Here is a 26,208-nt window from a genome sequence, read left to right as displayed (position 1 = left end):
AGTGAGAACCCGGCACCCATAACATCTCTATTTTTGTTTTTCTCTCCCCCACCCACACTTACTCATTTACTCAATCGTATCATACATCTAAAGTAATTTCACCCATACCCATAAAATAAACAAATCTGCTATAAAAATTTTTGTTAGGGTTTATTTTCAATTCTTCCCCCATACATATGCCCCAGCATCCCTTGGGAACTTGTTAGAAAAAGTCCTACTGATTCAGTCCTACTGATTCAGAAACCCTGTGGTAGAGCCCAGTGTTTTTTTAAGCTCTGGAAGTGATTCTAAACCTAAAGTTTGAGAGGCATAGCTGGAAATGTGCACCATGGGTTTATGATGTGTGTGTGTGTGTGTGTGTGTGTGTGTGTGTGAACACACATAACCATGCATTATTATGTAAAGTTATACTTTAAACATATCTTAAAATAGGGGAGCCTGAGTTAAGCATCCAACTGTGGCTCAGGTCATGATGATTTCATAGTTTGTGGGTTTGAGCCCCTCATCAGTCTCTGTGCTGACAGCTCAGAGCCTGGAGCCTGCTTTGGATTCTGTGTCTCCCCCTCTTTCTGCCCCTCCCCCACTCATTCACTCTCTCTCTCTCTCTCTCTCTCTCTCTCTCTCTCTCTCTCAAAAATAAATAAACATTAAAAAAACATATTTAAATATAAAACAGGTCTAGTGCAGACAAATAGAGGTTCTTCTGTCACAGCATGGGTGTGAGGGTGTAATGTAAAAGAAAATAAACACCGTAGCTCTATTTTCTCTTCCTGGTGCCAGCCCAGGAGGATAATCAGGAGGCAGAGAGGGAGAGTGAGTGTGAAGTACCCTAACCTGCCAGAGGGGGTGCCCTCCAATTCCACAGCTGTCTCCCCTCTGAAGTAGACAACTGAGAGTACAGTCAAGATGGAGGAGGTGCAGTCGGTGCTGAAAAGGCTCACACCTGTTCCCCCTGTTTTCCCCTAACCTCCTCTTTCTTGAGAATCACCATATAAATCCCTCTGCCTCCAGCATTGAACACATGGATGCTTCTGCCCTAACTCCCTACATACTCACTTCTCCTCTATGGATTTTTATGACAGTCAACATACCTGGGTTTTTCAGGGACAACTTCATGGTGGAGAAAGGGAAAAGAGTTACCTGGACCTTCCCTGGCCCCAGTGGAAGATCCTACCAACCAGGCTTTCCTAAACCTAAAATCAAAAGGCATCACCTGCTGCTTTTCTTAAAATGCAGATTCCCAGGCCACTTCTAAAATTCTGATTGGGTCAGTCTGTAGTCTTGACAAATGTGTGGAGTGATTCTTTTGACCTTCGCAAGTTCTGAAATACTGGCCTAGGAGCAAGCGGCTGTCCAACTTGGGCATCTGAATCACCTGGGAAGTTTGTTTAAACTGTGTATTTGTGAATCCTGTTTTCTCAGAGAATCGAATTCAGTAGGGATAAGATGAGGTTCTGGAGTGTATTTTGAACAAACCTCCTCTTCATGTGCCCAGGTGATGCTGATGTATTTGGCCCACAAACACATCAGTTAGAATTTCTTCTCTGGACTCTAGACCCTGCTTACTTGGAGTGTGGTCAGAGACCAGCAGCTAGGCATCACCTGGAGCTTGTTTCTTTTGCAGACTCTTAGGCCGCACCCAGAACAGCTGAATCATAATCTTCACAAGATGTCCAAATGATTCAAGTTTGTACACCAAGTTTGAGAAACACTGATGTAGAGTGTTCTCAACCTGACTATGTATCTGGTTCTCAACCTGACTATGTATATGTTAGAATCACCTTGGGAGCTTTCAAAAATCTCAGGGCTGGGCCTCTGCTAGACTGAATAAGTTAGTATCTCTGGAGATGGGTTTCAGGCAGCAATGTTTTTGAAGTTTCTCAGGTGATTCCTATTTATAACCAAGGCTAGGAACTTCTGAGGATCCTTCTAGACTCTCCCACTGCAAAATTCAGGCCAGAATGGAGACCCAGGGTGGAAGGAATGACACCTCTCACTCTTCAATCAAAGGTCTCCCGGGGCGCCTGGGTGGCTCAGTCGGTTGGGCATCTAACTTCAGCTCAGGTCATGATCTTATGGTCCATGAGTTCGAGCCCTGTGTCGGGCTCTGTGCTGACAGCTCAGAGCCTGGAGCCTGCTTCAGATTCTGTGTCTCCCTCTCTCTGACCCTCCCCCGCTCACACTCTGTCTCACTCTCTCTCTCAAAAATAAATAAACATTAAAAAGAAAATTTTTTTTTTAAAAAAATTTCTCCCAACAGCCAGAGGTCCTACACAAAAAAATCCAATGATTTGGCAGTTACCAGAAGTAAAAGAAACAAAATGATATTTCATTTCACCTTATATGTAAATCATTCTTCATCTGAGTTTTTCAACCCTTGATTTGACTGCATCCCTGTATTTGAGGGATGTATGGACCAGTCACCACCCAGACTTAGCAAAGACAGACACAGCATGTTTCTGTCCTCTGATAACCAGTGTCCCCACCTGAGCATTTTATCTGGGTGAGGCTGATAAACTTGTTCAGCTTGTTTCAATGCTTCAGCCCAAATTCAGCCCCTCTGCATCTTCTGCTCTTCCACTCTGTTACTACAGTCCCCTCCTTACCTGGCCCTGACCTACCTTCTGACTCGGTCATAAGAGTAATGGCAGTGCTCCCTCTCACTCTCTCTCACTCAAAAAGAGAGAGAGAGGGGGAGAGAGAGAGAGAGAGAGAGAGAGAGAGAGAGAAAGTCAACCTTTATGGGGTGCCTGGGTGGCTCAGTGGGTTGAGCATCTGACTCTTGATTTTGGCTCAAGTCATGATCCCAGGGTCATGAGATTGAGTCCCACGCTCAGTGTGGACCCTGTTAAGATTTTCTGTCTCCCCCCCCCCCCCCCCCCGCCCCCCCCCTCCTCCCCCCTCCCCCCCCTCTCCAAAAAAAAAATTGGAGGTTATTTTTGAAGGAATTCCATTTTACAACTTTCAATTGCTGTGAATATTATAAAGTATTATACATGGCTATTGATTAAAGAAATAGGATCGAAAAATTAAGACTTGCAATTCACAATAGGCCTATATGAGATAATAACACATCATAAGCGTGAAATTCATCAGGTCTACCATTTGTTTTGACTTTTAGAGGAATCAGCATCATAACTAGGGCATGAATATCACTTGTTTCCAATTATTAGGGTCTAAACTATTGAGGGGCTCCTTAAGATGAGGGATACCGATATAGTAAAATTCCAGTGGGTCAGGCATAAACAGAAGTTTAGGAATTTAAAAATCAGAATCCCTGAGGCAGTGTTTCAGAGAAAAGAGCCATGTTACTAACTGAATGAGCAGGTACAAGACAGCGGTGTTGCTTCCCGCTGGTTCCTTTGAAGCTGCAATGCAGGGAAAGAGTATCGTGGAGGGGAGGGTCAGGTACTGGGTATTTCTTCCTGTGAGTGTCAAAAAGCTTGAGCTTGTGCTCAGGAAAATGTGTGTGTGTGTGTGTGTGTGTGTGTGTGTGTGAGAGAGAGAGAGAGAGAGAGAGAGAGATTGTCCATGCCCAGCAAGAGGACAAAGCAAGTCTCACAGGGATATGTATGAAAATGTATTCATTCAATGAGGATACTCAAGTCACCTTTCTGGTTCAGGTTCGGCCAGTACTGGAGGGAACACAGAACAAAAGGGAGAAGACAAATTTTGTGGGGAGAAAAACTAAGATAGTCTAGAACCACACAAAAAAGGCTGTTTGAGGGGCCACAGAGAGCAAAGGCTTGTGTGATTCCCTAGTGCCCTCCTGGTTTGTGTCTGAGGAATACCTGAGCCACATCTCCTCATCTCCTCCAGTACCATCACAGGGCCCTGCACAGGCTGGAATCCTGGCTCCACCGTGGTAACCTCAGGACAGTCCCTGAACCCCTAAACCTCAGGCTGCCCATTTGTAAACTAGAGATAATAATAGTACCTACCTCCCATAGTTGTTGAGAGGCTCTGTAAGGTGATACATGTGCAGAGTTTAGCACAGGGGAAGCAGCCACGCGTTTCAGATGATCCTGTTCCACTTCTCCCAAGCACAGGCAGCCTCTGCCTTCCTGGGATCATGAAGTCCAATAGCCTCACCTGTTGGGCCATAGCCTATTGAGTTTTACCTAGAGAAGAGAGGTGGATAGAAATATTTCATATGCTGACTCCAGAAGGACTCCAGACAGCAGAAGCCTGGAAAGACGGTCTCTGTCCTAGATGGCTCTGTTAAAGAAGCAAACCAGGTGGGGTAAGGAGAGGTTCAGGTGACTTTTCCAACCAGAATTTGTGTGGTTTTTAAAAAATTTTTAACGTTTATTCATTTTTGAGAGACAGAGCATGAGAGGGGAGGGGCAGAGAGAGAGAGGGAGACACAGAATCTGAAGTAGGCTCCAGGCTCTGAGCTGTCAGCACAGAGCCTGATGCGGGGCTTCAACTTGTGAACTGTGAGATCATGACCTGAGCCGAAGTCAGACGCTCAACTGACTGAGCAACCCAGGTGACCCTCGAACCAGAATTTGATAGGGCACATTCTCCCACCTTTAGCTGCTCCCCAGCTGCTCCACTGGGTCAGCTCAGTTTCCTCTAGCTTCCTTTCAAAACCCATATCCACATGAAGATAGCTGTCCCCTGCCCCTCTGCATCCCTATCAAAACTAGTTTCCCTCTCCCAGGCCAGAGTGCGTGTACTGTCCCTGTAAAGCCGAATTCCCTCTGTGTCCTCTCCTGTGCTGCTCACTCTCCTGGATGGGCTCACTGTAATCCTTTCAGCCGTAGCAAAACAGGTCTGATAACTGGCTGCTGCCCACTGGCCCACTGCTCCTGTATCGGCTCACCTTGGCTGTGGGTTCCCTGGGCTCCCTTTCACCAGCTGTTTCTGCCCATTTAACCATTCTGGAAGAAGTTTTGATGATGTGTCCATTGTGCTGACATCTGCCTCCAGGGCACAGTGGGTTGAAAGTTCCCCCACCCAATCAGCTGTGTGCCCATAGACAAGTCACCTAGCCTCTCTGACATTGTTTCTTCATCTATAGAGAAAGAAGTAATACCCATTTCTGCCTCACTTGAGTTTTGTGGGGATCACCTAGGAAGGTTCAATGGTGATGTTTTAAGCACTGTAAAGCAAGAAACAGGGGTGAGTTATAGGGATCATTTCTGGCTGGGAATGTCTGCAGGTTTCTATTAGACCTTCCACGTGCATGCCCAGAAGAGTTTCCACTGGTGCTCTGGCTACCCGCAAACTCACAGACATAAGCAAAGCTAGCTTGTGTCCAGCAGGGTATACTGATTGGCTCTACCTCCCTCTGCTGGGCATCACAGTTTCCAGACAATGTATGCAGGAGTTCACTTCCTGTGCAAAGGCTGCCCTTGACCCCAGCAGCTGGAACTCACTGGAATTGCTTTTTAAATTACACACCATGCATCATTCTGTGTCCTCTAAATCTTCCAATTAAAAAGCTACATCAGTCCAAAAACAACTGGGAGCGTGGATTATAAAAATATGCATAATATAGCAAAATAACTCAAGGCAAGGCAGATAACATTATGACCCAGTACTCCTGGAGTCTGAGCTATAATTCAGAAGCTGTTGTGGCCTGTACTCTAGTTGTTTGAGCTCCACAGTGTAGGTACTGGCCTGTTCAAATGGGCTCGGAAACCTGCCACATTCACTTCCATAGTTTCCCTTTTTATTTATTTTTTTAAAATGTTTACTTATTTTTGAGACAGAGAGTACACACGGGGAAGGGGCAAAGAGAGAGGGGGACAGAGGATCTGAAACAGGCTCTGCACTAATAGCATAGAGCCCAAAATGGGGTTCAAACTCACAAACCATGAACTCATGACCTGAGCCAAAGTTGGACGCTCAACCAATTGAGCCGCCCAGGCACCCCAATAATTCCCCTTTTTATATCTCTCCCAACCACTATCTTCTTTTACTGAAATCTGTTTTATTTGCATTCTTGCTCCTCCACATAGAGTCTGCCTTGAAAAGCAGCTTCAGCCGTCAAGAGAGGGTCTTTGGGGGCTCAGTAGATATGAGGAGCCGACCCCTGCTTGTCCTTGCTATAGTTCAGAAGAGGCAGACAGGGAGTGATAACAGAGGACTCACCCTGTGTACATGCTCAGCTACTTCTTTCGTGAATAATTTTATTAAGATATAATTTATATGGTATACAAATCACCTGTTTAAAATGTATAATTCAGTGGTTTTAGTATACTCACAGAGCTGTGCAACTATCCCCACAACCAGTTCTAGAATCTTTTCATCACCTGCCCCAAAAAGAAACCCTGTACCCATGAGGAGTTACTGGTATTTCCTCCTACCACCCACTCAGCTTTAGGTAACCACCAACCTACTTTCCGTCCCTGTGGCTTTGCCTATTCTGGCCCAGCTGCTTTTTTACCCTTTCTTGGCTTCCCTGAAGCCCCAAGCTCCCCTGAGCAGAGTATGCAGGGATGAAGGTGGGTTGAAGGGTTGAGTATGCAGGGATGAACGTGGGCAAGCCCATCAGAAATCTGGGTAGAATTTTGGGGTGTGCTTTTATCTTACCAGTGCACCCCACCTGACCCTGGAGCCTCAAGGGGCCTGAGGGCCTGAGCAGCTGCCTGCATTCTCCTCCAAACCGAGGCCAGACCTCCTGTGAATGACAGGGGGCATCACAGGGTCACCTGCTCAAGAATACTCTGCCTTGCAGGTTGTGGATTTCGGCCCCAGCATTGGCCTTTAGGGCAAAGACACTGGGTCTCTAGCAGGCCCCTATTAAAATGCCACACCGTCCTGAGATGGCAAGGCAATTTCATGGTGCCCTGGAAATTTCAGCTTTTCCCTTTACTTCTCTCTGACCCATCTCCCTTGGGGTCCTGTTAGTATGGCAGACACTTGGGCAGTTGTTTGGAGGGAGAAGATATTTTGCCATAGCACAGGGTAGGCATACAGTCCTCCTTCAATGTATTACATTCAGACCACCAAATGAATCCAATTTGAACCCGCCAGGCCTGGTTCTTTCACCCTGCCTCTCTGGGGTTCTCTATCCAGACATCAAGGCTAAAACTGCCCTCCCCGTAGGTTAAGTGCCTAAATTTCATTCAGCCTATCATATTGTAGTCCTCATAGTGCATTGCCGAGACTTAGTAATGCCTCTAAAGTGACAGACGCGTGATTTGTTTCTCATTTGGCCCCATTCCCATTTTATTCTATCAGATAGGCATGACTGCTTAGAAGTGAGCCCTCAGTCCTGATTTTCATTTATGTGTATGTGCATCTACCCCCCGCCTCTGCCACAACACTTAGTCCTTCTTAGTAAAACTAAGGTAAGCTAGACTTTTCCTTTTAAAAAAAAAAAAATTTATTTTGAGAGAGAGCAAGAGGGCACGCATAAGGATATGTGTGTGGGAGAGAGAGAGAGAGAGAGAGAGAGAGAGAGAGAGAGAATCCCAAATAGGCCCCACACTGTCAGCACAGAGCATGATGCAGGGCTCGATCTCATGAACTGTGAGATCATAACCTAAGCCGAGATCAAGAGTCAGTCACTTAACCAACTGAGCCACCCAGGTGCCCCAAGCTAGAATTTTCTGAAGGACTTTTACAAAGTATGTCTAAGAATAACACAATTTATGAAGCCCAATTTTCTTTCTTTCTTTTTTTTTTTTTTAGTAAGTCAGTCAATACACGTTTATGGAGCCAGGCATTGTTCTGGTACCCAAGATGCAGTAGTGAATAAGAAGAGCCTACTTATTAGTGGCAGGGGTGATGGGTGATGTAAGTTTCTATCCAGGCATCAGTTCCTATCAAATGCAAGACTCTGTGCTTCTGAAGCTCAATTTTCTGATCCTATCTGATAATATCATTTACCATACATGCAGGTCTTATTCCCCTTCCCACCTCACTGGAAGGTGTTCTGCCCAACGATCTTCTCTCTTTAATCCCTCGGCCACCTCTGCCTGTCAGGAGTGAGATGGAGGTAGTACTGGTACGTGGGTGGTCTGACAAAAGAGAGGGCATGGACTGGAAAGATTGCCCAGCTATCCCTAGTGTGAACAGTTTCAATGCTCACACTTGTCCAGGTGCCCATTAATGACATAGAAACCCATAGTCCTGAACAGGGTCTGTACTGCCTGCTGCTTCCCTCTGGAGTGATGTAGAAAGCCATTTACATACATCAAGTCATAGAGTTGCACCTTGAAGGGACTATAAGTCATTAGTCCAATCCCTTCATTGTACAGTTAAGGAACCTGGACCCAGCTTGGTTAAATGACTTAATCCAGACATTCGACTAATTGATGACAGAGTCAGAGCAAGAGCCCAAAGCTTCTGACGACTAGTGCAATGCTTTTTATAAAACCTTCCTCCCTCATAGATGGATAAGATGGAGTATACATTGACTATACCTGGACCCACAGTACACTCTCAGTAAGCACATGTTGAAACATACACAAGAAGGTAGCCTTATTCCAGTACACAATTTCATCCGATGTGAGCAGCCAACTCTGGGACAAATTATCAAGAAAGTCAGGAAGCAAGTTAAATAAATTGTCCTACAATTTTCACGAAAATGTAGCAACCCAGTAAAAATATAAGCTGCAATGGTTTAATGGCTCAGAATCCTAGGAGGGCAAATGCTTACCTGTTCTCAATGTCTGTGGTCCTGGTTGCTGTAAATATTTTAACCTCCAGAGCTCATAACATTTAGAAGTCAAAGCAACTAGGAGGAATGTGAGTTTTTGTTTATCACGTTCATTCAGATGAATGCAGATCTGGATTATTTGCAGAACTGGCTGATGATCCTGCAGAGCTATTACTTGCTGTTTTTGAGAAGCCATAAGGTGAGAGGAGATGTGCTACAAAGTCAATATAGTGGCTATATATTCTAAAAGACAAAGTAAGGTTGCGTTGGAAATTTTTTAACAGAGGTGATAATAGACTTTGGAAACCAGGAAAGACACTGCAGCCATACATTAATTGACTCACAGGGCTTTTGAGTCCACAGAGGCCTTGAAGCATAGTCTGCTCATTTAAAGAAGGAAGAAAAAAAGATCAAGTGACGTGTCCAAGTTCATGCAGCAGACTAGAGGCAGAGCAAATATTCCAACCTACTGTGTAAATTCAATATTTATACTTGTATCATGACTGAAGAAGAAAATTAATTTGCACACATCTGGAATACTCCCTTAAGGGTTTATAGTTTTAATAATCACTTCAACATATATTGTCTTATTTAGTGATTATTTTAATCCTGTGATGAAAGAAGGCCATTGTTCTGTTTTGCACCTGGGTGAGCTAAGACTCAAAGAAAGTGAGGGACTTGTCCAAGATCACACATCTACCATTGGTCAGAGCTGGGACTTGAGCTGTGTCCTGAGCCCACGTTCATCTACAAAGTTATCTTATAAATGTATCTGGTTTTATAAATGTCTTCCAGGCCAGTATGTCTGTGCCCACATGCTCCTAGACAAATTTTTGGCAGACTTTTGCATAACTCAGTCAGCACTTTAGATACTGTGAAGTCCTTTCTGTCATTAAATCAGGAAACTGGATACAAGTTGATGAAGGAATGCTTGGCCAACAGCAGATTCTAAGATGTTACTGTCTACCATGCTTTATAGAGTATGTTCCAAGACAGGGTCTCTTAAACCCTATGTAGTCAAGGGCTAGTTGTTTGTTTATAATTTTCATCTGTCCTGGAACAATAGTTTTGATAATACAATTAAAAATGTATTACTAGGACAATAATAACACACTTGAATATTGTAGCAATACCAAACTGCCATGAAAATTTCTAACTGCTTCTTCTCAATTTTCTGTCCTGATCTTCCTGCGGGTCAGTGGGAGTTCACAGACCAGTATGGGCCTGCCAACCACATTTTGAGAAACACTGTTCTAAGTAATGCCATTCCTGAGAGAAAGTCCCTGAATAAAGAGCTCCTTAATCAAAGAAGCTTGGGAGACCCCGTAAGTATCAGTGCACATTAGTATATTAAATTGGGGGAGACCCCCAAGTGTCCGTGCACATTAACATATAAAGGCTCTAAGAAGTCCTGCATTTAAAAAGCTTTTTTAATCCTTAATTACTCACTAGTTCCCAAACTGACCTCAATAACTCAGGTTATTGTTATTGGATACCTTTCAACATCCTGCAGAATTCATATTTCTTGAAATACAGTTGGCTCAGTCTTGCCAACTATGGGCAAAGCACAGGTCCCAGGCATGCCTAAAATGAGAGCCTCTGTCTTTTACCCATATCCTCATGTTCTGCCTTAAAAAAAAAAAATAATTCTTTACCATCTTTTATTCTTGTAGCACCCAAAGTCATGCTCTGCCTTTTACCATCTCTCATGCCTACTTCTGCCTCCCACTTAGTACTCACTGTGGGTGACCTTGCCCACAGAGAAGATCAAAGTCTCCTAGGATAGCCCCCACTACACTTTGCCACTGCATCCTGCAAATACACCAGCTGTGCACCTTCATAAAAGTGACTCACGACAGGTCATCTTCCTCTTCAACACTACCTTTCACAAGCAATAAGTACCCTCTTCCCTTTAATCCATTTCTATGATATTTATCATAGATACTTATCTATTTTTAATGGAAACTATATAGCTAAACAAGAAGTATAACTTTCACATAAAACACATGCAGTGGTTTTCCCTGAGCAGCAGTATCTCTTGTCATGCCTCACTCTCATTCCTCTCCTCTTGCTCCCTCCCTTGCACACTGTGTGGGCTCTCATGACCTCCATTTAGTAGTCTCCAGGGTAATCTCTACCCTGAAATGTATTCCATGAAAATCTCAAAGCATTTCTCTCATTCATATTCTCTTAACAGTTTTAACAATTGTAGTTCTGTAGAGCCTTCCTGAAGCATGATTTTACTTCTGTGGGTTGTTCCTCCTAGCCTTAGTTAAGGTCACCCAGTGAGCCTCAGCAAGCTTTAGTCCACTTTTTATTCTACTGATATCTCTGCATTCTTATTCACAGAGTTCTCTGCAGATATACCACATTCACTGAGTCATAGCCACCCCCCTACAATACTTACCCTTCTATCCAGGCACTATACCAGCATGCCCTAGATATACAGAATGAGACAGCCAGGTGCCCTGCTCCTGGAATATCTCACTTCCCAGGTTCTGGCATTGTGACATCTGTAATGCTTGAGAGTTCAGGGAGGAAACTTCCAAACTGCATTTCCCCAACATTAGTATGAGATATTAATAGACATTCCCTACCATACAGAGTTCAAGGGTTAAATACATTTGGGAAACATAATTACATTTGCTAACACATATTGTGAATTTTGAGGAAAAAGATATATATATATAGTAGGTTTTTCCAAATGTGTTTGACCTGCAAGCCATCTTTTCCAGGAACCCATTGGAGACAATATCATTTCTCTGACACCATTTGGAAAATGCTGGTTTGGGGGGCACCTGGGTGGCTCAGTAGGTTAAGCGTCTGAGTTCAGCTCAGGTCATGATCTCATGGTCCATGAGTTCGAGCCCCACGTCGGGCTCTGTGCTGACAGCTCAGATCCTGGAGCCTGCTTCAGATTCTATGTCTCCCTCTCTTTCTGCTCCTTCCCAACTCATGCTCTATCTCACTGTCTTTCAAAAATAAATAAACGTTAAAAAATTTTTTTTAAAAAAGGAAAATGCTGGTTTGGAAGTAGCTTCAGCCCACCCAGTCCTGCCAAATGCGAAGGACCAGATTGAAGTCATTCAAATATACAACCTAGTTAGGTAGAAAATGAGTTGTGATTTCCCTTAGCTCTGCCTTCTGAATGATAAATTGTAGTTCTGTAAGTTGAGTCTACAACTGATGCTCAATTACTTACCTTTCCATAGGTATGTTCTGTGTAATTTGCCATCTGGAGCCCTAATGCCTTCCCAGTCTACAGTCCTAGCCCACACCTCCCCACTGAGCCCTAGGCCCTATATATATACATATATATGCTGCTGTCTGCTGGACAACCACATGTTGGAGATCTTTAATAGAATGTCAAACAAACACTTCAAATTCTTGTCCCACATAGAAGTGATTACCGCTCTCATAAAGTTCATTTCTCCATCTGCATTCCCTAATGGCCTCATTGCTACCTTCCACTCAGAAACCTGGGAGATGTTCCAATCTCTACCCTCCCAGCCAAGTTGTCATTGAGTCCTCTTGATTCTACCTTCCAAGAAGCTCTTACATTTGGTCTCTGTATTCTACTCTCAACTGTCATTGTCTGATATGGGATCCTCAGTACAGTGGTTTTCTCGGGTCAGGTTTTCTGAGTCTTGCATGTAGGCAGGTTATTGGAGAGAGCAATGGAGAATAACTCCCACTGGGGGAGCAGAGGAAGAAAGAGCAGGCTGAAGAAGTTGAACTTTGATATAGTTGCAACAATAGCCTCAACCAACCCTATGGGGTGCTATGGAACTGGGTGACACTTCGGAATTGTCCCAACTTGATGCAAGGGGTTGGGGAGGAGATCCTTAAACTAACACATTCCCACCCTCTTCATCCTTCGTCCTCCAACCCCCATCCTGTACCCTCCGCACCCCCCACTGGTTGTAGGCAGCCTCCCACCCCACTCCCAGGGTGCCATAACCTTTGGCCAAGGGCACTTCCCAGAATGGCCCTCAGCTGAGAGCCAACAGCCACCAACTCTTCTAGCAGAGGAACGAATGTCTTACTCCGGAGGGGATCAGGGTGGCATACCCCAGCACCCTGCTCCCAATTCTTACTGCTTTCTGATTTATCCCTCACAACACCACCAGAAGGGTTTTTCTAAACCCAAATTTAATCACACTACACCCTTTCTCAAACCATTCGGTAACTCCTCCTTACCAACAAGATAATTCAGTTCTGATCTCTGTCCACCTGTGAAACCTTGTCTCCCACAGCTTTCCTCCTTTTATGTGCTCTTGCCCCACTAACCCCAATCTACTGATGTTTATCAATCCTACATGAGTGCTGCTCCCCCTGCTGGGCATGAGTTTGTCCCACTTCTCTCTAACAAGCTCCTAGTCATCCTTTCTAGCCCAGAGTAAGCACACCTTCTTTTTGATGCCTCTTTTAATATCCCCAAGGAGAAGTAATATCCTGTATACTCTTTTTATACTCACAGTTATTTGCTTCTGTGACTGTAAGAGTGACCTCCTTAAGAGCAAAGCCTGTGTTGTATTCATTTTTTTTTTAATGTTTATTACTTTTGAGGAGGGGAAGGAGCAGAGAGAGGAGGGTACAGAGGATCCGAAGTAAGCTCTGTGCTGACTGAGACAGACCAATGCAGGGTTTGAACTCACAGAGCTAGAGATCATGACCTGAACCAAAATTGGAAACTGAACAGACTGAGCCACTCAGGCAACCCTGTCATATTCGTTTTTGAAAGTGAATGAATGAATCAGTCAGCTACGTGCATCAGTATTGTGTAAAGCTGGGTCTACATGGGCTGATTCAAACTAACTAGAGTTGCCTTCAGTCTAGTCAGCTCTTTTTTTAGAGACTTAATCTAGTTTGCCCAATGAGGGCTATAGTTGCCCCTGGGGGCAGGGATTCTATTTGGGAAATCTCAGCTGGTTCAGTATATGTGACTCAGTGCTCTGAGGGATGGGGCATTTAATACATACTTCCCATTATGTTGATGCTGCCTCTTATGTTGAGAAGGGGCACAGCCAGTAATGTTTGGGTGATGTTATGAAAGGTACCATATGGCCTGACTGGCCTAAAACTGTCTCTTTTATGACTGAGCTTTCCCGTCATGGCCTTTCTGAAATTCTTACCCTCATATTTCCCTGTGATTGGAATTGGACCGGTGGTCCTTTGGGGTGAGTGCGTGCTAGGGCCTGGGCAAGCTAATTCATCTGGAGAAGAGAATTTCTGTGTCTATTTATTTTTATTTTACTTGTTTCAAAATGTCTGTATTTTGTATATATTTTATCATGTATATAATACTGTAGTAGAGTAACACATATATGTAATTTGTAAATAAATAATATTAGGAAGTGTACACTCAAAACATTTTTTGCTAAGTAGCACATGGTTAAAACATTTTAGAGACTCCTTTATTGGACTCCAAAGACTGGAGTCTCCTTCAGCTATCACCCATTAACTTTTCAGCTGATCTGATTGCTGAGCTAATTTGCGCTAAGGCCTTAGGAAAACTCTGAAATCCAGGAGCTAAAGCAATTAGGAATGACAGGTAGGGGCAGGCAGAGGAGCAGGGCTATGTGTGGAGAGCACAGAGACTGCATCTGTCCCAAACTGATGAGCCATCTGGTAGGAAATTGAGAACCTGGAATAAAAAGAGGCAGGAGGTGGAGCAGGAGACAGCAATAGGAGGGCAGCCAACAGGAGGTATGAGGAGGCATGAAAGGGTAACAGAACTTCAGGCAGAGACAGGGACTGGGACATAGTCAAGTTGAAGTGTTGGGAGGGTGAACTTGTGGAGGTTCTGGGTTTGGAGGGGAGCCTGGATCGTGCCAGGGGCAGGTACACCCTCCTGCTGCACACCCTCCTAAGTGTCCTGGTAGTGAGGTGGCCTCGACATACTGGTGTGGGCAGCTGAGATTCAAGCAGCCACCCCACCACCAACTGCCTGGCTGCAGTGCTTGCCATTGGCCTCCTCGTCCTCTGGGTGACGGGCTGCACTTGTACCTTCCTGCTCAGCATCTCCAGGCCCATGCTTCTGATTCTGGTGGATGCCTCACTGCACCTGCAAAACCTCAAGAACAAGATTGAGAACAAGACTGAGAGTATTGGTCTCCTAGGCGCCTGGGATCTGTACCCTGGAGAATGTCTGCCCACCCCCGACTCTGGCCTGGAACCAGGGACCCAGAGCCCTTATCCACAGCCCTAAAAATAGAGCTCCCCTTCCAGTTTAAAAAATAGGACATCTGTGACCATTCACCCAGGTCCAAAATTGGGATATCCCTCCTATCCAGTCCCCATTACCTAGGAGACCAGACTCTTCCCCAGCCCTGAACTTGGGGCTTGGAGATCAGAGTATCCATGACCAACCTCAAACTCTGGACCCAGAGATACTCCCCCACCCTCAATCTGGGACCCACCCATCTCCCGTGCTCAGCCCCAAAGCCGGGATCTGGAACCAAGGGAATCTCTTGAACCCTGGACTAAGGCTTTTCCAGACCTCACCCCAGCTTTGAACCCAGGTCAGGGCATTACCAATCTTGAACCTGGGACCCAAGTGTTCCCAGCCCCCATCAAGACAGAGGATTCTAGGGGTGCCTGGATGGCTCAGTTGGTTGAGTGTCCAACGTCACTCAGGTCATGATCTCATGGTTTGTGAGTTGGAGCCCCGCATTGGTCTCTGTGCTGACAGCTCAGAGCCTGGAGCCTACTTCATATTCTGTGTCTCCCTCTGTCTCTGCCCCTCCCCTGCTCACTCTCTGACTCTCTCTCTCTCAAGAATAAATAAACATTAAAAAAAAAAAAAAAGAGGATTCAAGCATCCTGACCCTGTTGAACCCTTGGTTCCAGGTGACCTCCACACTCACCAGTCCCACTTGACTCTGTCCAGCTCTGCTGAGGGATTCTGCCCCCTCCCTTTCCAAAGTTCCACAGTGATGAGGACCAAGGGGTGGGGTGGGGTGGGGTGGGGGTAGCCCTAACCCAGAATGGGGCATCTGTATCAGTGTTACCATAACAATATAGGCTGTTGATCACTCAAGCCAAAAGAAAGAGAGAGAGAGAGAGAGAGAGGAAGAAAGAAAGAGAGGAAGAAAGAAGGAAAGGAAAGAAAGAAAGAAAGAAAGAAAGAAAGAAAGAAAGAAAGAAAAAGAAAGAAAGAAAAAAGGAAAGGAAAGAAAAGAAGAGAAAAGAATAAAAGAGTAACAGCCTCTACGTCAATCAGGAAGATACCCCATCTGCCTGTCACCGTTACTGGAGCTCATGTCAGAGTAGAGCCAGCCAGAAATGAAGAAAGCACTGGCTGCTCCACAGTGCCTATGTAGGGGGCTGAGAGGCAGCAATCTGATTGGAATCAGGGCATAGGAGCCTTCTTAAGTTGCATTAGCATAACCAAAGCATCATTTTTATATAGGTTGTGCAGTTATTTGGGGATGGCTATAGACATTGATTGATGATGGAAATTAGGAGTGGGTGGAGCGTGTTATTAGCAATGTAGCCCTTAGTGCCTCTTTGGCAGGTGGAAGCTAGTGAGCCATATTAGCCCTCAAAGAGGAAGTATGGCACCTGAGGTTAGGAGAACCCCTGATCCAACACCAAACCATGGGGGCCCAAAGGCCACATTGGGATGATACACCAGAACAGTTCTAGCAGCCAAGAAGCATGATACCTGATGCAGGACCAAAAGGCATGAGAGGAAATAGGTCTTCTGAGTGGGAGATGAGGTAGGGGAAGAAGGAGACTCCAACGGCAAAAAGGCACAGAGAAACCCCAAAAGGGAATGTGCCTAATATGACAGGTTTAGCCCCAAATGCAAGGAAGCAGGCTTCACACCTCCCAAAGTCCTGGTTCCACTAAATAATCAGTAGAAAACTGATGGGCACGGTAGCATGCTATATACAGAGTTTTCTTACATATGGAGTTGCCTCGGAAACAAAAAAGATCAGAAGGATAGCAAATGCAATTCCTTTTTCTATTGTTTTCAGACTCTCTTAGGCTCTTAGTATTCTACCAGAAGTAGACCGTAAACCCCTTGAGGGCTACAACCACATCTAGGTAATAAGACTTTGTAAAGCATTTCAGTTAACACAAACTTATGCATGTACTATTTCATATATCCTTACCACAACCCAGCAAGGTAGGTTTTTTGCAGATGATGATACAAAAATTCAAGCAATGAGTTTGTTTTGTCAGAACAATACAGAAAATACATTCTGCAGATGAGGAATCTGAGGCGCTGGTGGTGTTAATTGATTTACCACTTACCACGGACAAAGAGTTGACGCTTATAAAGCCAGGACCCACACCCAGGACTCGCAGAACCCCACCTCCTAATTCTCTATCCTTATATTACACTTTCTTCCCAGCCCAAAATGGTGCTAAAATTAGAGGTCAGCAGTCACAAAGTGGTCCATGAGGAATGGCAAACAAATGCTATTGGCTCTGCCTTTCTACTCTTGAATCTCCCAGGCAAGTTTGTTCTAACACCCGCTATGTTTTTTTGCAGCATGCAAAAGGAAAGAACAAGAACATGGGAAGGATAGAGGCAACACACCCAAAAAGCCGAGGTTGGTCTTCACAGATGTCCAGCGTCGAACTCTACATGCAATATTCAAGGAAAATAAGCGTCCATCCAAAGAATTGCAAATCACTATTTCCCAGCAGCTGGGGTTGGAGCTGAGCACGGTCAGCAATTTCTTCATGAACGCAAGGAGGAGGAGTCTGGACAAGTGGCAGGATGAGGGCAGCTCCAATTCAGGCAACTCATCTTCTTCATCAAGCACTTGTACCAAAGCATGAAGGAACACCCACAAACTAAACCTCGGTGGAAAAGCTTTAAATAAAAAAATTTTTAAAAGACCAGGACCTCAAGATAGCAGGTTTATACTTAGAAATATTTGAAGAAAAAAAAAAGTGTTATTTATAGTCCAAAGAAACCAAAGACTTAGCTCACCTGCATTCTGACTTTGTTCGGAGACACACACTTCAGCGGGGCAACGACTTGGCAAGAGAAAATATGAGCAGAAAAGCACCACTGGATCTCACACCTTCAATCCATGATCATTCTCGCTGTGCTTGGCTGTTTTGTGGTTTGGAGATAGTGATTTTGAGCCATTGAGTGGACATCTTTTAAGATCAGACTTTCTCATCTGTTCCACTATGCCACAAAGGTGTATGGTGTCTCAGTACTGTGTGTGGGTACGTGAGTGCATACACATACATACACACACACACACACACACACACACACGCATCACCAGTGGTTAGGGACTTAGGCAGGGCTGGTCTTCAGGAAGGGTTGTGCTATAGGAGTGCACCCAACATAGTGTGGGGTTGTCTGAGTTCATTGGATAGGAGTGTGATTTCGCTCGTCTAGCCTAGCGTTTGAACCTGCCAGGCCCGCAACCTAAATGCAGATTCAAACCCAGCAAAGAAAATTTGAATGACACCTAAACCAGTGCATTCTCTTTGTTTGTTAAGGAATGTTCAGATATTTTTTAAGAAATGAAACAAGAGTCCATCCATTAAAAGAAAAATCACCTAGGTACCAAAGAACACACTTAATATTATAGTGCAGGTATTTTATTGCAATGATTTTAATAACCAAAGCTATTTTTACACAAGATACTATGTAAAGTTATACGTATAAACTGATCTAGCTGTAATACACATGCCACATAGAATCATGACTATTATTTATGACTCTTGAAGCATTTGAAATATTAGTTTTCAGAACTGGCAAGAAAGAATGTAGCTTCAGGGAAGCAATTAATATCAGAACAGAGAGGTCAGTGTAGTATACATGTACATCCAGATGGCACACTCCCTTTCGGGATCCATAAATGATACTTAGACATATAAACGTGATGCCATAATCTGTTCATAGCTGAGAAAACCTGGGGATTCTTCCAAAGTAGGACCCCATTTATAAATTAGAAAACTAAGTTTAACAGAGCAAACAATTAAATTAGAACATTTGTTCAAAGTAATGCTTTTTTAGTAAAAGACCACTGAATAAAGGATATCATACTTGGGTTAATTTGACTGAAAGTTGCTTTATGCATTTGACACCAAATACCTTTTTAAAATATTTTATGAACACACAAAGCGAGCAGACCAACATTATTATTACAATGAACTATCCAGTATTTGTAACCAAATTGATCTTATTGCCAATCTCAGACATATTATGACTTGAACATCAATAAAAATAGCAGAGGCAACTGAGAAGTGGTGGAACACCATTGAAAAAACCAGAGTTCTAGTGGAAGACAAGACTTTGGGTTCTATTGGCGTAAAGCTATTTATTTCACTAAGCATAGCCTCCAAAGTATACTACATTCTTTCTTGCTACTGCATTAAGCTGGAAATTTTCTAACAGAGAGTCCACTCTCTAACAGGGACAGATAAAACACTAGATCTGAGCTTCCAAATACAAAATTTTCAATTTCTGTTTTTTCAAATCACTTAACCAGAACTGGAGAAATCAAGGGGGAAGAAAAAAACTAATACAGTTGTACTAGCAATACCCAAGTAAATCACTTGCTTCCCAGAAAAATTCTCTCTGAACTCCATTGAATTGTAACTCAAACAAATGGATGTCTTTTGTACTATTAGGTAAAGAATTGGGTACTCTTGGTTAATTAGCACACCTAATTAGAGATATGAAGTGAAATGTTATCACAACAATTAGTTGTTAATTGATATTCATTAAAATGCTAAAGGAAAAATATTGAACCATCTTGACACAAAACCTAACTCCTTAAGGTCAAGTCTCAGCGTCTTGTCTAGGTCTAGAAAGAGACGGGCACCTGGAGAGATGAAACTAAACCAACAAGCCATCTGGATCTCCTTCATGTCTGCTGTAGAATGAGAAAAGCAAACCAACACATACTTCTCCTTTAATGAAATAGTGCATTTGCCTTGACACATTTTGTCTTAGTATTTTTTTTATCTCATACCAAACTCCAGCTTAAAAATTTCTCTTCTAAATATGGCACAACTACAGTTCAGCTATTAAAAGAGAGCATTTCAATGGCCACCCTTAGAGATTTGCTTAACATATAATCTTGTCAATGACATAAACCAAAAGGAAAAAAACTGATTAACTTTTTCACTCTCTCCAGGAATGGTGGGGGCCAGGGGTACAGCTATAATAATATATTTATAATTCAGGAGGGAGGAAAGCCTTATTTATTTAAAACATGAGAATATTAAATGCAGGGACATTCAAGCTGTGTCTACACACAATCTTACCAAATTCAGCTCCCCAGGAAAAACAAAAGTTGAATTCGAACACCATGGTTTTTGCTTCATTTGTGCTACATAACCTCTTCAGATTGATCCAATTGCATTTGACCTTTCAACCAATTATTTTGGTACTGTGTAGACACAGTCTCAGAGAATATTACTACATTTCTAATATTCCCATCATAATGCTTTTTTGAAAAAAAAAATACAGTGATCCTATTTGCTGACACCAAAGATAATTTTCATACCAGCATTGAATTTGCACCCATTACGCAATTTCAGGGCCTAGAGATATATTTTCTCATAAACAGATGCACAAATCAGAGCCTGAAAAGCAATTTTTTTACTTGACTGTTCAAGTATACTCACAACCTTTGCTTTTTAGAAATCATAACGACAAACTCAGCTTCTCACGAGCAATATACTTGTTACGTCATGTACAACTGATTCTTTATTGCTTCTAACTTGGCATGTGGCATTAATTTATGGCTCAGCTTTCTTAACCTACCACACTCAACAGAGCAGATCACATGCCATTTGCTCATCCATTATTTCTCAATCCTTTTGGAAAATTCACCTAAAAAGGTATCTCATTCTTTCATTTGTATGTTTGTTTCGTCCAGAACTGCACTTCACTTAACATGTTTTGGGGTTCTGTGGGTTTTTTTTTTTTTTTTTTTTTTTTTGGTAGAATGGAAGTTAGACTGTTTTTCACCATAAAGCATTCAGGTCCTCTCATGCCTAGAAGTTTCCCTGAAAGGGGGCAAAGAAAGAGAGTGGAAGATGAGAAGTCTGGATACTCCAGAAACCCAGACTTCAGTAAATGTTCAGGTAAATGAATTCTGAATGTCAGGAACTAAGTATTCAGTCCCTGGATGCAGCTGTCATAGACCCCAAAACCCAAAGAGAATGTGGGGAAATTCAGAAATTCTAACTGAATATGTCACTCACTCTGCACCCCCCACCCCCCCAAAAAAAGCATAATTAATTTTCCAGGACAAAAAAGTAAAAGCACCATGCTACTTTTGGACTCATGCCACTCCCATTGCTACCCCAGGTGAATGATCCATCTTTGCAGGTTAAATGCAAACTTTGCTATACCAAAGAGTCCTAGGACATTTTCACATGAGCTATAAAGGCATTTTCTGTAAGAAAGGTCCTCCCTTCTTTGTACATAAAGGATGAAAACTATGCATTTAGCAAACAAAGAGAAAGCACTTCCCCCTTTCCTATCTAGTTGTTTAGGGTGCATTCAAACACCAGAGGCCATTTTGAGATGCGATTGGCCTTCTGGATTATTCTTGTGGTGTGGTTAGCTTTACAGTACATTTGGTAACTATTTCCTAAATAGTAAGGACAAAGAAGCAGAAGGTAAGAAATAGCTACTTCCACGTGTAAAAAAAAAAAAAAGAAAAAAAAAGAAAAAGAAAAAAAAAAGTGTAAAGATCTACTATTTATAGTGTGAACCAAAGACGCTACCTCACTCGATTTCCATTGGTGATTTTAATCACATTGATGATACCAAAGAATACCAAAGATATTTTCATGCACGGCCTTGGTCTGCAGAGGGAACTCCACCCTTTTCCCTCCCCCACCTCTCCTCCCCTCCTCACTCTTCACTCAGTGTGTAAACTTGTCTTCATTCTTAATAATAATGATACGAAATGATAACAACAACATTAGGAAATACTACTCTTACTACTGCTAGTTCTACTTGTAAATCTCTAGGCAAACATGTTGCAAACTTTGTAAACTCCTAGGATGAGTGCCTTGCTTGAACCAAAGTGTTAAACCGCTGTTGACCTCTCACCTTATACTCTTTGAATACCTCAGCCTCTTAGAAAGGCCACTAATGAAAAAAAAAAAAAAGGAATAATTATTCACCGTGGTGCTTTTTCCGTGCAACCATGCAATGAAACTTTCTTTGATACCAAAGGATGACTTTTCCCCCCAATTTCTTGCTGATAAACCAAAGCTCCTCCTCCTCGTTCCCTCTCAAGATCCCCCCACTTCACCGAGCCCCTTCACCAGGCAGGCCGTGCATCACTTTTACCAATTCCTCCAAATACCTCATAGTATATAAAGTTTTAGGGTTATGTTGTATAGAGAGTCTATGTGATAAGGCAGAACTTACTAGTTTGATAATTGTTAAGGTTACTTTAAAAAAAACTTTATAATTCTTATTTATTTTGTAGTTTGTATGTTTGGGATGTCCCCCCCCCCCCCCCCCCCCCCCCCCCGCTTTGGTTTGGGGTTTATTTTCTTGGCAGAACTGCTTTGTTGCTCAAGGAAGACTTAATTTCCAGAAATGTTCCCCAGGTGGGTTAAGGGTTGTGTAAAAAAATGCAAGAATGGAATAAGAAATGATTCTTCTTTTGATGGTTACTTATGAAGTTTTTGTGTTTTGTAGTAAATTTGTTTCCACAGGGTAAAAAAAAAAAAAAAAATATATATATATATATATATATATAATCTCTTTTTTGTGAAACTGGTTCCTATTTTTCTCTATAATGTGCTGTGATTTTTTTTAATTTAATTACATTTTATATGAGCTTATTTAATCACTGCTTTAATTTATGACTGTGTAGTTTTTAAAATGTATATAGTAGAATTGAAACGGCCAAAGCTTTACGTTACAATCTTTTTGTTCTTGATGCTAAGATGAAGCTGAAGGCAAGAGCTTCTCTAACTGCAGGGTGTATCTTCAGCTTCTTAGCAGACACTTCAATGTGTGTTGTGAACACTGCCAGGTTCCCCCCTCAAAACACTTGTACATGCCAAAATGAGTGTTTCATGGTAGTCCTTTTTGTCACTTAGAAAGGAGAAAGGCATTATTCGTGTTCTTCCTTTAATTTATTAATTTTTTTTTAGAAGAGATTATTTTGCAGGTCAGACCTGAAATTCCAAAGAATTTTAGAGTTGTTTAATGTTTCAAAGCACCGGCATTTTGTGAGATACTTTGCTACTTTTTTTTTTTTAAACCATTCACACGGGTATGAGAAGTAAAGAGTGTAAAAAAACACAGAAAAAACAAACAAACAAAAAAAAAATCAAAGAGGCAAGCTAACTTGAATTTGGAAATCCTCTTAAGTTTCACCAAGTTTCTGAACTGCTTCAAGGCAGGGGGCAGGGCAGAGAGGCAATTCTTCTGGCCGAGCTGAGGAAAGTGGAATGGTTTTGTGCCCTGACTGAGAAAGTCAAGGCTGAGAGGCAGCCGGCCCAGCTCCTGCCTGTCTGGCCAACCCACAGGAAAGCAAGACATAATTGCTTAGCCCCAGTTATCAAGGAAAATGTTTCACAGTTACATGCTCCTCTCCACATCCATTTCTTGTAATCTGCTACCTACAGTTACCCTCCCCCTTTGTCCCCCCCCTGCCCACCACCTCCCACCTCTACCCATCCCCCCCCTCAATTCCCCCCCAAAATGGCAAGAGCTCTCCTCAAATGTCAGAGTCCTGAGTGCATATATCCCAGCCCTATTTGAGTTTGTCTCTTCTCACTCATCTTCCCACTACTTTTCTTGTCCACACCAGAGATGGTCCCTGCCCCAGGCCCCCTTAATCAAAGCTGTTCAGATTCTTGGCCCTGCTTTAGGTCAACACACACACAATTCTCAGCCAACTAGCAGTATCCTCAGAAGTGCCGGTGCCCACTGCTTTGTTTTATTTTGCGGAAATAAATTGCTTCAACTATATGGAATAAATCCATAGATGTAAATACTTTTCCTCTCAATACAAGAATTTTATCTTATTTTCTTTTGCAAGGGTATTAGGGGTGGGGAAGGAAAGGGAGGGCTTAGACTTTGGGTCAAATGTTCCATTTTCTTAGAAACATTTTTATACTCGTTATGTATGTTAATAGGGCAATAAATCTGCTCTGACTTGCAGGATCATTGGTAAGCATTGACTAATTATTTGTTTTTAATACAAATGCTGAGCAGTGAATTACAGAAAGCCCAGGAAAATGGTTGAGGGAGTAGACTTTTACCATCAGCAATGAAACGCTGAACAGAGTTGTATTCACAAGGTCATATTTTCTGTTTCTGTGTTAGTCTTGATTTTCTTTTTGTGGTATGTTCTGCATTTATTACATAATCATTGTGGGCTCATTTTAGATTTGCCGTCTGAACCAAGTGACAAGTATTTTTTAACAAAATAAACTTTAAAACATTGTCTTCCACTTGCTTCGGTAGTTTTCATATCTCCCTGTGTTCCTTGTCCCTTCAGAAGGCAGCCCATGTGTCACTCAGACCTGTCCCCCCTCCCTTCTATTTTCAGCACACCTTTGACCTTCACTATTGTTTGAGTGTGACTCAGTTTCCCTGTTCAAGTTAGCTTGATGGTTTATTATGTAAGGAGGGTGCCTAAGACAATCATCAGGTAAAAAAAAAATTAAAAATAAAATTTTAAAAAGATCAGTAGAGTAGAAAATCTTCCAAGAGCAGAGGGAGTTCTTCCTTAGCAATGAAAAAAAAAAAAAAAAAAAAAAAAAAAGGTAAATACATAATTAAATAATTAATTTAAAAACCTAACCATGAGGGGCTTAGAAGATTTTTTGATAAAAGACAAACGTTGTTGTCATTTTCTTCTTCAATTAGAAAGCAGTGGTAGTTTCTACATTGCATCTGCATTTCAGACTAAATGATTATTGTACCCAGTTATGGTTGTTCGCTAATATTTTGTCTCTCTCTCTCTCTCTGTCTAATGCTTCTTCTGTATTTTTGTGTGTAGCAACAAAAAGTGTAATGCATTAGGCATTATTCTGGTTTGTTTATGAGTATCTCCTGTACTGCATTAAGGTTTCTTTCATTTTTTTAAGCTTCGCTACTGTTCTCACTTTATGCCGTGCAATATCATCTGCTGTGTTTGCTAAGCAAAAAAAGAAAAAAAGAAAAAAAAGCAAGTGATGATGCCATCATGCTTTTCAGTGTTAAAATGTTTCAGCATTTATGTAGTCACCAAAATGTAGTGAAATAAAATGTTGGATTTTCCAGCACTTTAAATTTAGACAATTCTTGCCTTCTTTTGTTCTTATTCTCTGCAATTCTCAGCAAGGAGCTCATAGTTTTTCTTTGGAGGAAGGGTGAAACTGAGAGGGTGACGTGCTTGAGAACTAACGCCAGTGTCATGGTTTAAAGAAGGGTTCATTACGAGGGAAAAAAGAAAATGGTATTCTCCAGTGGAGCAGAAGGCTGGTTTTGTTTATTTTGTTCTGTTTTGGTTGGTTTTGTTTTTTTAAAGATTTTATGTTCAGGTAATCTCTACACCCAACCTGGGGTCTGAACTTACAACCCCAAGATCAAGAGTCTCATGCTCTACTGACTGAGCCAGCCAGGAGCCTCAGGAGGCTGTTTTTAAATGGAAGTGGGACATTCTATTTGTAGATGTTAGCCATTTGTATTAACCTGACTGACTTTCAGAAGAAATAAAAATTATTATTAGAGAGAATGACCTTTAAAAGTCCTCATCAGTAAAATACTGTGTGTGTGTGTGTGTGTGTGTATGTGGCTCAAGATCTAGGGGAGGATGGAGAATTAGGATCTTCAATTAGAAAGCAGTGGTAGTCTAGTGATTGATCAAGAGGCCTGGTTCAGGTACAAAAGGAAACTGGGTTTGGAATTCCTGCTATGCTCATTACTAGATTTGTGGGCACATTCTTTAGCTTTAATGATTTAACTTCCCTAAATCTCAGTTTCTTCATCTGTAAAATGGGGATAAGTATCTATATATTTTTTAAATGTTTATTTATTTTGAGAGAGAGAGAGAGCAAGAGTGGTGGAGGGGCAGCGAAAGAGGGAAAGAGAGAGAATCCCAAGCAGGCTCCATGCTGCCAGGGCAGAGACCAGTGCGGGGCTTGAACCCACCAATGATGAGATCATGACCTGAGCCAAAACAAGAGTCAGCTACTCAACCAACTGAGCCACCCAGGCACCCTGTGGGCTAAGTATCTATATTACAGGGTTGCTGTGAGGATTAGATATTACAAGTAAGTAAAAGTATGGTATCTGGCATATGACAAATCTTTAATAAACCTTAGCTGTCTTTATTATTGGTAAATATTTTAAAGTGCAGATATTTTTCTAGTTAAAGAAATAATATCTAAGTTAGGCTTTCCATTTTTTCAATATAAAAGCAAGATTGCTTTCTCAGCATATTCCAGCAATTACTTTATATTTTCCAAAGTTAGGAGATATGCAACAAAGATGTACAATAAAATGTGAATAGGGATTTGCCAAGTGGTCCAATGGGTTGACCCTAAAGAGATGTCCAGTTTAATGTCTAACTTCCAGGACACCAGAAAGGAAAAAGCAATTGCCTGTCTGGCAGAAGTTTTTGAAGGGA

General features: G+C 42.3%; 1 protein-coding gene across 1 annotated transcript in view; it reads left to right on the top strand.

Moving 5' to 3' along the window:
* The window catches only part of ONECUT1 (one cut homeobox 1), a 41,450-nt gene extending 20,937 nt beyond the window's left edge, over positions 1 to 20,513 (top strand). The window contains exon 2 of the mRNA XM_049613649.1: positions 17,124 to 20,513. Within this exon, the coding sequence (XP_049469606.1) occupies positions 17,124 to 17,416 (293 nt within the window). The 3' untranslated portion in view covers positions 17,417 to 20,513. The remainder of the gene's footprint in view (positions 1 to 17,123) is intronic.
* The last annotated feature ends 5,695 nt before the right edge of the window (positions 20,514 to 26,208 follow it).

The sequence above is a fragment of the Panthera uncia genome, assembly GCF_023721935.1.
Source record: "Panthera uncia isolate 11264 chromosome B3 unlocalized genomic scaffold, Puncia_PCG_1.0 HiC_scaffold_1, whole genome shotgun sequence".
Taxonomy (NCBI): Eukaryota; Metazoa; Chordata; class Mammalia; order Carnivora; family Felidae; genus Panthera; species Panthera uncia.
The sequence above is the reverse complement of the archived record's forward strand: the minus strand, read 5'-3'. Positions and strand labels throughout refer to the sequence as shown.